General features: G+C 41.2%; 1 protein-coding gene across 1 annotated transcript in view; it reads right to left on the minus strand.

Moving 5' to 3' along the window:
* apbb1ip (amyloid beta (A4) precursor protein-binding, family B, member 1 interacting protein) overlaps window positions 1-13,355 on the minus strand; it is a 122,032-nt gene that overhangs the window by 55,013 nt on the left and 53,664 nt on the right. Inside the window, exons 5-6 of the mRNA XM_060922552.1 lie at window positions 12,311-12,388; window positions 402-561 (exon numbers count right to left, since the gene is read on the minus strand). Coding sequence (XP_060778535.1) covers window positions 402-561; window positions 12,311-12,388 — 238 coding nt within the window. The remainder of the gene's footprint in view (window positions 1-401; window positions 562-12,310; window positions 12,389-13,355) is intronic.

Here is a 13,355-nt window from a genome sequence, read left to right on the forward strand (position 1 = left end):
CACTGTACAAGATGTGTAATACTATCCCACTGTCAATAAAAGTAACCCAACTCAGGTGGTGCATGTTTGGACATATCCTCCGAATGCCGGCAGACATTCCAGCACAAAAAGCGCTGGACTTTGCCATAGTGGGATGCAGCAAGTATAGGGCGAGAAGAGGAAGACACTGTACAAACTTACTAAGTGTCCTGAGGACAGACCTCAAAAACAAAGGGATGGGAAATCTCAGAACTGCAAAGAAACTCAGAGAGCTACGGCAGCTCGCAAGGAAGAAGACACAGTGGAATGAAAGGAAGAAAGACCGATTGCAGCCAGAAGTTGTTTCGACAGCAATACTGAGCTGCAGAATACAGTGGATCATCATCATCATGTGTCTCCATGTGTATATGTGTGTGTCTCACCTGTCTGCAACTCTGGGTTGGTCTCACACACGCACCAGTCTACATTGCCATCACAGTGTGTTTTCTCGAACAGGTTGTCCAACACGTCCCTCACCGTCTGTCTCTCGTCCACCATCAGAGTCTTAGAGCTGCCATCCGTCATCTGCACCTTCACTATCAGCTGTTCCACACACAAAACAACACACAGCTCAGTTCAGGTCCAGCAAACACCAACACACTCGCTACACCTCCACCGGAGCGTGAGGAGACACTCAGAGAAAACATCACACATATCCTGAACATCCTTATTATAGTCTTCTGATATTCTTTTACCAATCTCCATAATCTCCATTCAGGTATCAAGTAAGGACTAAAACACACCTTGTTGTGCAGTTCTAGGAAAATAATCAACAAACTGATGAAGCACAGCTAATCCCAGAGTGATTTCCTGTAATGAAGTGCTTTAGTTCTTTTATACCACAACAGTTTACCAATCATAACATTGTTTATTAATGGACCCCCCCGCACATAATAATTTATCTGTTTAAAGTTACATTTAATGTTGAGGAACGTCTTTGAAACAATTTACGTCCTGTTATTGCTTGCGTTATAGCAATACACTCACCGGCCACTTTATTAGGAACACCCCAACACCCACCTGCTGTTCTGTTTGACGTAGTTCTCTAATCAGCCGATCCCTTGATGCATCAAATTGTGCAGATATAAATCAAGAGCTTCAGTTAATGTTCATGATGTTCAACCATCAGAATGGGAAAAATTGTGATCTCACAGTGAAGTGTGACTTTCTTTCACTGTGGCATGGGTGTTGGTTTGAGCCAGATGGACTGTTTTTTGAGTATTTCAGAAACTGCTGATCTTCTGGGGTTTTCACACCAACAAAAAACATCGAGTGAGTGAGTGAGTGAGTGAGTGAGGGACAGTTCTGTGGGTGGAAAAAACAAATGCCTTATTGATGAGAGGTCAGAGGAAAATGGACAGATTGGTTCGAGCTTTTTTCTTTTTGCCAGGAAGGATATAGTTACTCATAGCAACTCTTTACAACCGTGGTGAGCAGAAAAGCACCTCAGCATGCAACAGCAGAACAGAAGACCACATTGGGTTCCAGCTCTGCAGCCAAGAACAGAGATCTTAGAATCAATAACACATTCCTATTAAAATGGCCAGTGAGTGTATACTGCTACAGTGAAACAACTGTACCTCTGACACTGGAGATTCCTTCCAAAAATGTTTAAAAAAAATCTCCTGACAGAAAACGCCACCTTATCAAAAATTCCCACATGGTTTGTGAATACTATATGTGGGGGGTCTGATGGAGTTGTACGAGTCCCTGTGTAAATTCTTACTATAGAAACAATAACATATTCAATCGAGTGTATTCATATAACAACACCTTCTGATATATTAGAGACTCGAAACTTGAATTTTGTTTTGGGAAAATATCACACTATAACCAGCACAAGTTATGATCTGACCTCTTCTGTCCACACAGAAACACACACACACACACACACACACACACATATATATCACCTCTCTCTCTCACCCCCGACAGATCTGTTCAACTTCCACTTCACACCTCCACACACACATACATTATATATATATATATATATATATATATATATATATATATATATATATATATATATATACATACACACGTGTGGACAAGAGGAAACTTAAACCTGCAACCTGCATGCAGTTCGTCATTGCCTCTGTGCTGGCTGGATGATTTATACATCAGTCATTATGACAAAGAAGCATGTACATACAGCAGGATATATCTAATACATCATCATAATAAATTGCCAAAAGAAAATTCAGGTCAGGGTCACATCCAGGCAACAGGAACAAACTCACCAGGGCGACTATGTTCACCTCTAAAACGAGATCACAGCCCTGTAGCACCCTGAACATGCCTAGCAAGTGACTAAAACATAAAAATGCTGGACAGGCCACGCCACACGCAACAGAGGCGTGTAGAAGCCACTACTGTGATTGCTTGTGGGTGTGGCCTGAGCAGCATTTTTACTCTATATACAAAGCTAAAAACAATAAATAAATAGCACACTAATCAGTGTGAAAATTGGTTGTTTGATTTACATTATTTATGCTTTGTACTCGCTTCATTAGCAGATTAGCAAGGCAAGGCAAGCTACTGTACATTCTGCATGAATATGACCTAAAACATCATCAGATTTTCACACAAGTCCTAAAAGTAGATAAAGAGAACCCAGTTAAACAAATGAGACAAAAATATTATACTTGGTCATTTATTTATTGAGGAAAATGATCCAATATTACATATCTGTGAGTGGCAAAAGTATGTGAACCTTTGCTTTCAGTATCTGGTGTGACCCCCTTGTGCAGCAATAACTGCAACTAAACGTTTGCGGTAACTGTTGATCAGTCCTGCACACCGGCTTGGAGGAATTTTAGCCCATTCCTCCATACAGAACAGCTTCAACTCCGGGATGTTGGTGGGTTTCCTCATATGAACTGCTCGCTTCAGGTCCTTCCACAACATTTCCATTGGATCAAGGTCAGGACTTTGACTTGGCAATTCCAAAACATTAACTTTATTCTTCTTTAACCATTCTTTGTTAGAACAACTTCTGTGCTTAGGGTCGTTGTCTTGCTGCATGACCCACCTTCTCTTGAGATTCAGTTCATGGACAGATGTCCTGACATTTTCCTTTAGAATTCGCTGGTATAATTCAGAATTCATTGTTCCATCAATGATGGCAAGCCGTCCTGGCCCAGATGCAGCAAAACAGGCCCAAACCATGATACTACCACCACCATGTTTCACAGATGGGATAAGGTTCTTATGCTGGAATGCATTGTTTTCCTTTCTCCAAACATAATGCTTCTCATTTAAACCAAAAAGTTCTATTTTGGTCTCATCCTTCCAAAAATTTTTTTCCAATAGCCTTCTGGCTTGTCCACGTGATCTTTAGCAAACTGCAGATGAGCAGCAATGTTCTTTTTGGAGAGCAGTGGCTTTCTCCTTACAACCCTGCCATGCACACCATTGTTGTTCAGTGTTCTCCTAATGGTGGACTCATGAACATTAACATTAGTCAATGTGAGAGAGGCCTTCAGTTGCTTAAAAGTTACCCTGGGGTCCTTTGTGACCTCGCCGACTATTACATGCCTTGCTCTTGGAGTGATCTTTGTTGGTCGACCACTCCTGGGGAGGGTGACAATGGTCTTGAATTTCCTCCATTTGTACACAATCTGTCTGACTGTGGATTGGTGGAGTCCAAACTCTTTAGAGATGGTTTTGTAACCTTTTCCAGCCTGATGAGCATCAACAACGCTTTTTCTGAGGTCCTCAGAAATCTCCTTTGTTCGTGCCATGATACACTTCCACAAACATGTGTTGTGAAGATCAGACTTTGATAGATCCCTGTTCTTTAAATAAAACAGGGTGCCCACTCACCCCTGATTGTCATCCCATTGATTGAAAACACCTGACTCTAATTTCACCTTCAAATTAACTGCTAATCCTAGAGGTTCACATACTTTTGCCACTCACAGATATGTAATATTGGATCATTTTCCTCAATAAATAAAAGTATAATATTTTTGTCTCATTTGTTTAACTGAGTTCTCTTTATCTACTTTTAGGACTTGTGTGAAAATCTGATGATGTTTTAGGTCATATTTATGCAGAAATATAGAAAATTCTAAAGGGTTCACAAACTTTCAAGCATCACTCTAATCACCAAAACGTACAGTCACCAAGAATATCAACGATCTCTGATACGTCCTTCTGAGCATTATTTTTCTTCATAACATTTCTGTAAACATTTAATGAAGGGTCGTATATGACAGGATAAGATGAAACCACAATCTAACCAATAGGTAGGCAGGTAGGAACTACCTGAGTGTTGTTTGTGTGGAACTAAAGAAACATCGGACCACGTGCCCCATAGGATTAATCCCAGGAATCATTTTTGAAAAAAAAAAGGCAAATTAATATGGCTTATTGCACGGTTGCTTTGCTACTTCCTGCTAACGTACATAATTTACATAACATATATATACTAGAACTGTAACATATATATACTAGAACTGTAACGTATACAGTATATACTATAAAGTATATATACTAGAACCTGTCGCATTCTAGTGTGAACATGGGGTTAGAAAAACCCATTTTAATTTAGCTTTTTCTTTCATCTGAAAAATTTGAATAGATGCAGTGTGTTCTCAAGAATGAACTGGGTTTAAAATATGAGTGGAGGCTTTTTAATAGAACAAAGCAGCCAGATTCAATTTGGCAAACCAGAATCAACAACTATAAACAGACCAGCTGTTGAGTGATCAGCAGACAGGTCTAATGTAGCTCGACAGAGCTCAATAAACACACAGATAGGACCAGGACTGGGAAAGTGTACACACAAATAAAAGGCTCAGTAATGGCACTATAGTGAAACATTAGCAGCAAGAAGTCACAAAGATTTACTGGAAGTCTGGGTTATTTATGGGCAGAGTGCTGAGTGGGAACAAGTGGTAGTGATTAGAAGTCTGCGGAAACTAGAACGAGGATTTGTAGTTCATTTTGGCTGAAGATTTTGGGAAATAGAGTTTGTGTTGGTACATGGAGCAGATGAATTCTACAGAATTTGTACACACCAGGCAGTGCACTTTACACTCTACTAGTGCAATTCTGGACTTTACACTCCACTAATGCAATTCTGGACTTCACACTTTATACTCCACTAGTGCAATTCTAGACTTTACATTCCACTAGTGCAATTCTGGACTTTACACTTTATACTCCACTAGTGCAATTCTAGACTTTACATTCCACTAGTGCAATTCTGGACTTTACACTTTACACTCCACTAGTGCAATTCTGGACTTCACACTTTACACTCCACTAGTGCAATTCTGGACTTCACACTTTACACTCCACTAGTGCAATTCTGGACTTTATACTCCCCTAGTGCAATTCTGGACTTTACACTTTACACTCTGATAGTGCAATTCTGGACTTTACACTCGGCTAGTGCAATTTTGGACTTTACACTCCACTATAGCAATTCTGGACTTTACACTCGGCTAGTGCAGTTTTGGACTTTATACTCCACTATAGCAATTCTGGACTTTACACTTTACAGTCCACTAGTGCAATTCTGGACTTTACACTTTACACTCCAATAGTGCATTAATGGACTTTACACTCTGCTAGTGCACTTCTGGAATTTACACTTGGCTATACAATAGTGCAATTCTGGACTTTACACTCGGCTACTGCAATTCTGGACTTTACACTTCACTAATGCAATTCTGGACTTTACACTCTACTAGTGCAATTCTGGACTTTACACTCTACTAGTGCAATTCTGGACTTTACACTTCAGTGCATTTGTTTTGTATTCATTATTGTACTTTTGTGTTTACACACTTTACATTTTTGCACATTATACTTCCTTTTGCTTATCTACAAAATTAAATTATCTGACAAATCACATGATTCTGATTTGAACTTGTGACACTTATGGGGAAAAATTAGCCCATGCAAAATATTAAAAACCCACACTATTTCCTCCCTCTTCTTCTCACATGACTTAATTTACACAATTCTCATATAATGGATAAAATAGATACAGTTTAGCCTCATTACTGGGGATCATGGAGTAAACTGGGGACTCATCTGGGTTTCTCCCCAGACAATTCGCAAACTACCTTGAGAGTCTCATCTCATCTCATCTCATCTCATCTCATCTCATCTCTGGCCGCTTTATCCTGTTCTACAGGGTCGCAGGCAAGCTGGAGCCTATCCTAGCTGACTACGGGCGAAAGGCGGGGTACACCCTGGACAAGTCGCCAGGTCATCACAGGGCTGACACATAAACACAGACAACCATTCACACTCACATTCACACCTACGGTCAATTTAGAGTCACCAGTTAACCTAACCTGCATGTCTTTGGACTGTGGGGGAAACCGGAGCACCCGGAGGAAACCCACCTTGAGAGTCATCTCATTTTTTTCCTCATTTGTAACAATTTTAACTAAATCATTGTCTCTTCAATATTTTCCCCGACAAATTCAGAATCAAGTTAGATACGAAACAATAAACTTCAGTGTAAACACAAAGAAGTTCATCCAAATGGTAAAGGTCTAATCAAGGTCAGAGATCAGCAGCGGTATGTTGAGGGAGTAAGAAAAGAGGAATCTTTTAATGTTTAAGAGTCAAAATTGTTTTATATGGAGAAATGATTCACACACATGATTCAGACTCATAACCAACATACACACACACACACACACACACACACACACACACACACACACACACACGCACACAACAATATCTTAGTTATTCTGTCCGAGTAGAGCTGCATATATACTGCAGCTCTATGGTTCAGAAGGAACACCTGGAGGAAGATGAGAGCTGTGCTGATAGAATCTGCTCTCTCAATTCTTATTTTCAGAAGGGGTTTTTGTTTCAGATCACCTTTCAGAAAAGATTAGCCACAGAGAGAAAACACCACAAACCACAGCCAGGGTTACATCTGTTCTTAGCCAAGGCAAGCGTTCCTCTGGTGTTTCCTGCGATGTCAGCCATTTCCTGAGGTGTCAGATCAGGACTCATTGCTACTCTTATAACATGAACACATACGTCCTGGGGTTTAACTCGCTACTGATGTTTAACATCAGGTGTGGATTTAAATACCCAGTAAAGATGGAAAAGAGATGTGAGCAAGACAGAGGGTGTGTGTATGGGCTTGTAGCATCTGTCTGAACACTTTGGAATTACCTGCGTTTGTGTATGAATGTATCTTAAAATATGGTCTGATCTTCATCTAAGTTAAAATAATACACAAAAACTGAACAAACCATTTAAACATTCACAGTGCTGGAGGAGAAAGTAACTGAACCCTTGTTCAATCCTCACTGGACAGCAATAACATCAAACAAGTGCTTCCTACCATTCTTATGAGAGGCTGTGGACGCCTACCTCAGGACCCAAACTAAGGATTTCTATTCCAGTAGGATCCAGGCACTCCACCACTGGTGGAAGAAGTGTGTTGACTTGAAGGGAGATTATATTGGAAAATCCATCCATGCATTATCTGTAGCCGCTTATCCTGTACAGGGTCACGGGCAAGCTGGAGCCTATCCCAGCTGACTATGGGCGAGAGGCGGGGTACACCCTGGACAAGTCACCAGGTCATCGCAGGATGTTGGAAAATTAAAGCATTAAAATATTTTTATTGGCTATCATTTCCCCGAGTCTCAAAACTTATCAGTTACCCCTTGTACTTATAGAACTGCTTCAGCTCAGCCATATTCTTCAGATGTCTGGTGTCAATGGCTGTTTACTGGAGTAACTTCTGGGCTCTGACTTGGCCACTCCAAAAGGTGGAGTTTCCTTTTTTTTTTTTACACCATTCTGCCATAGATTTACTTCAGTGTTTAGGGTCTTTGTCCTGCTGCATCACCCAACTTCTATTGAACTTCAGCTGGCAGACAGACATCCTGACATTATCCTGGAGGATACCTTGATAAACTTGGGAATTTATTTCCCCTTCAGTGATGGCAAGCTGTCCAGGCCCTGATGCAGCAAAACAGCCCCAAATCTATTGCAGTGCAAACACGGACACAAACACCTATTCATACTCACATTCACACCTAGGGACAATTTAGAGTCAGCAGTTGACCTGTATTTTGACCTGACATGTATTTAGTTTGTGGGAGGACAACGGACCACCCAGAGGAAACCCACACAAGCATGAGGAAAACATGCAAACTCCACACAGAAAGGCCCCAGGTGGCTGCAAAGTTCGAACAAGAACCTTCTTGCTGTGAGGTGACAGTGATAACCACAGTGCAAACCATGGCCTGACTGTGCTGCCCTTGATCAAAAATATTCAATTAAAAATAACAGGATGCACTGGATCAAGTGCTATTTTATATTGGTGGAAGTCATATTGTTAACTATGCATGCAGCAATTGGCAATATACTAGAAATATTCAAATCAATGTTATTCATATAGCACTTTTAACAATGGACATTGAGACAAAGCAGCTTTATAGAAATATATACATTTCATCCATCCATTATCCGTAACTGCTTATCCTGTGCAGGGTCATGGGTAAGCTGGAGCCTATCCCAGCTGACTATAGGCAAGAGGTGGGGTACACCCTGGACAAGTTGCCAGATCGTTTCAGGGCTGACACACAGAGACAAACAACCATTCACATGGTCAATTTAGAGTCTCCAATTAACCTAACCTGCATGTCTTTGGACTGTGGGGGAAACCAGAGGAAACCCACGCAGACATGGGGAGAACATGCAAACTCCACACAGAAGGGCTCCTGTCGGCCACTGGGCTCAAACCCAGAACTTTTTTGCTGTGAAGCGACAGTGCTAACGACTACAGCACTGTGATGCCCTAAATATATACATTCCTGATATAAATTTTAAATTGATCCCTAATGAGTAAGTCAGAGGTGACACTTGTGAGGGAAAACTTCCTGAAAAAACATAAGGAAGAAACCTGGAGAGGAACCACACTCAAAAGGGAACCCATCCTCATCTGGGTGACACTTATGACCAATTTATGAATAGAGTTATTTCTGAATTCATTATTGTTTTAGCATGAAATCTATTTTTTTGAAGTTATGATCTATTCAATGATGGAGTCTGGCATGCAAAACTGTTCATAGCAATTGCAGTCCTAAGTCATCTTTATGGTTTCTAAATGGTACCAACCAGTAATCTCATGTATCATATGGAGCCATCTTCAGCAGCCACAAGTGGTTTTCAGGTGATGAGAACTCTAACCAGAAGCCAGAAGTAGAGCATCAGGATGGATCAGACAGGTCTGGAGGGCAATATCTATATATCCTTCTACATAATCACTGATAAATGATTTGCCTAATATCATGTAGGTCCCCCTTGTGCCACCAAAACAGCCCTGACCTGTTGAGGCATGATAGACTCCACAAGACCTCTGAAGGTATTCTGAGGTATCTGGCACCAAGACATTAGCAGCAGATCCTTTAAGTCTTGTAAGTTGTGAGGTGGAGCCTCCATGGATCAGACTTGTTTGTCCAGCACATCCCACAGACGCTCAATCAGACTGAGATCTGGAGAATTTGGAGGCCAAGTCAACACCTTGAATCCTTTGTCATGAGCATCCTGAACAGTTTTTGCAGTGTCGCAGAGCACATTATCCTGGTGAAAGAGGCCACTGCCATTAGGGAATACTGTTGCCATGAAGTGGTGTATTTGGTCTGCAACAATGTTTAGATCAGTCGTATGTGTCAAAGTAGCATCCATGTGATTGCCAGGACCCAAGGTTTCCCAACAGAACATTGTACAGAGCATCACACTGCCTCCACTGGCTTGCCTTCTTCCCATAGTGAATCCTGGTGCCATTTCTTCCCCAGGTAAGCAATGCACCCAGCTGTCCACGTGATGTAAAAGAAAACGTGACTCATCAGACCAGGCCACCTTCTCCCATTGTTCCATGGTCCAGTTCTGATCCTCATGTGCCCATTGTAGGTACTTTCAGGTGGCGGACAGGGGTCAGCATGGACACTCTGATTGGTCTGCAGCTATGCAGCCTCATATACAGCAAGCTGCGGTGCACTGTGTGATCTGACACCTTTCTATCATAGGCAATATTAACTTTTTCAGCAATTTGTGCTGCAGTAGCTCTTCCATTGGATTGGACTATATGGGCAAGCCTTTGCTCCCCATGTGCATCAATGAGCCTTGGGTTTCCATGAACCTGTTTCTGGTTCACCAGTTGTCCTTCCTTGGACCACTTTTGTTCGGTACGAACCACTGCATACCGGGAACACCCCACAAGATGTGCCATTTTGGAGATGCTCAGACCCAGTCATCTAGCCATCACAATTTGGCCCTTACATTTGCCTATTTTTCCTACTTCCAACACATCAACTTCAAGAACTGACTGTTCTCTTGCTGTTGAATATATCCCACCCCTTGACAGGTGCCACTGTAATGAGATAATCAATGTTGTTGTTGTTCACTTCACCTGTCAGTGGTTTTAAGGTTAATGAGCTTTTAAGGTTAATGAGCCCCGTGGCCGGCGAGGGCCTTTCTGTGCGAAGTTTGCATGTTCTCCCCGTGTCCGCGTGGGTTTCCTCCGGGTGCTCCGGTTTCCCCCGCAGTCCAAAGGCATGCAGGTTAGGTTAACTGGTGACTCTAAATTGACCGTAGGTGTGAATGTGAGTGTGAATGGTTGTCTGTGTCTATGTGTCAGCCCTGTGATGACCTGGCGACTTGTCCAGGGTGTACCCTGCCTTTCTCCCGTAGTCAGCTGGGATAGGCTCCAGCTTGCCTGCGACCCTGTAGAAGGATAAAGCGGCTAGAGATAATGAGATGAGATGAGACCTCGAAAGCTCACAAAGTTTCATGTGTGGACAGGAAACTTATACCTGCATGTGGTATCACTGTCTGAGCAGGCACTGTGTTTACACATCTCTTATGATAAATGGGATTCATAGAAATGGGTGGTGAAATGGCAAAGATAAATAGTACAGAAATACGATGACATAAAAAAAAAAAAATATATATATATATATATATATATATATATATATATATATATATATATATATATATATATATGAGCAGTGGTGTAGTGGAGATTTTTAAAGTGGGGGTACGCGATTCATGACGTCATCGATTTGATATCATGTCAGAAGCGGTAGCCTTTGTTTGGTCGCCTATGTTTTGCGTTATCCTGAATGCGTTGGGCAGCAATGTGGCCATTTGACTGGAGATGCCTCAGAATTTTTTTCCTCAGCGAAGTTAGCATTGTGCTTTTGTCTGTGCCACTGTGGGTGATCCTGTACGTTCGCTACTCGTCTCCCATCCACGAGCCCTGGGCTTTAAATACAGACAAATCACTAATGCACGAGCACACCTTGCAGCCTAGCTTCCCATCCTTTGCGTCGAGCCACGGATAAGCCTCCTTTTTATTTTTCCACATTTCTTCCGTCCATATCTCGAATGGTGAGCTGGAGCTCCCCAACACCTCTGTGTTAGCATTAGCTGCAGTGAAAGGAACTTCAGTGTGAGTGTGACTGGTTATGATTGGTGATGGTGGCTCACTCAAGGTCGCTGGATTTGGTGTCGCCGGTGTCGGAATGCTTTTTATGAAATAAAAATCGATGTTTTTCTGCCGAGTCTTTCCTGTCGAGTCATTTTCCCCTTGATCTGCCATTCTGTCGAAGCTCTCTAGTTGGTCGAAGCAACATTAAAATGGCGGAGTCAACCGTTTACATAATTCTAATATCTTGGCTGCGTTTAGAATGCATTCTACTTTGCGTCGCTACGTTTTACGTAACGTTCGATTGGGGGGGGCATTGATGATGAGCACAAAGGCACGTGTCACTTACTGTAGAGCGTATAAACTCAGGCCATTGAATGACAGGTTTTTTTTTTTTTTTGAATCTCACCTCGGGAGAAGTGGGTGGACGGCATACCCCTGCGTACCATGCCCACTACACCCCTGTATATGAGTCAGTTGGTCACCAAGTAAAATCTTTAGGTTATAAAGTGAAAGACTTTAACCTAAAATGTAAGGGTATCTAAAAACAAACAACAACAACTACTACTACTACTACTTTTCATACTGAGTCCAAAATCTCAAAGTGCTTTACATTAAAAAAAACAAAATCAGGAACAAACCAATCCACAGTTAACCTGTTCACCACTGCAGACTGGTATTCCAGTCTCATAGTCATTGAGAAACCCCTGTGTATGAAGTTACCCAGTGGTGAAAGGGTTAACTAGAAAATGAGAGGACTTAGAGACCTGCTAGTATGATCCCCTGCCAATTCCTAACTCTTTCACTCATTCACAAGTTCGTTCAAGAGCTGAAGAAAGATTCCAACGTGCTGCTCACCTTCTTCACTTTGGCTTCTTTCAGCTTCTCCAGGGCGAGCTTAATTTTGTCTGCTTTCATCTGTTCTTCTATTTCCTCCTAAAAAGAAAAAAAAATCCACCAAAGATCAGAGTTAAGTGTATCACAGATACGGCATAAACAGACCTGCTAACCTTCACACATTTTGAGTTTAAGATCAGATTACGCTGCTATGTGTTATCACTCAAAAATACACGAATAAAGCCTTTTCCTCTTCTCCATAATAAAACAGCAGAAGAGTTGATTGACATATGGATCTGGAGTTGAATTGAGTAGGTGTTTTGAACTCGCTGATATTAACTGACTCCCTGGAAGCCCCGCCCCCTTCTTGCCTTACGTCTGTATCATATTATTTTGGAATATTTTGTCTCATTTCATGTTCTCATTTTGTCGTCAAGTTGTCAAAGTTGTCTTTGTGTTTGTGTTTCTTTTTTTTGGTGTTTTGGTATGTAGGACATGCATTTTTATTTTTTATTTTTATGTGATTTTTATACATGACTAGTATTTTTTCATGTGATAATTTTTCACATGCAGGGCACATGGTTAAAATTTTTAGGTGTGAATTCCTCTTCTTTGAGGTTTTTTTTTTTGCATTTGCATTTGCGTGTCAAATAAGCTACTGGGTGCCTTAATTTTCTTTGGGATGAATAAAGTATCTACAGTGGTGCTTGAAAGTTTGTGAACCCTTTAGAATTTTCTATATTTCTGCATAAATATGACCTAAAACATCATCAGATTTTCACACAAGTCCTAAAAGTAGATAAAGAGAACCCAGTTAAACAATTGAGACAAAAATATAACACTTGGTCATTTATTTATTGAGGAAAATGATCCAATATTACATATCTGTGAGTGGCAAAAGTATGTGAACCTCTAGGATTAGCAGTTAATTTGAAGGTGAAATTAGAGTCAGGTGTTTTCAGTCAATGGGATGACAATCAGGTGTGAGTGGGCACCCTGTTTTATTTAAAGAACAGGGATCTATCAAAGTCTGATCTTCACAACACGTTTGTGGAAGTGTATCATG

This window comes from Neoarius graeffei, chromosome 5 (assembly GCF_027579695.1).
Source record: "Neoarius graeffei isolate fNeoGra1 chromosome 5, fNeoGra1.pri, whole genome shotgun sequence".
Classification (NCBI taxonomy): Eukaryota; Metazoa; Chordata; class Actinopteri; order Siluriformes; family Ariidae; genus Neoarius; species Neoarius graeffei.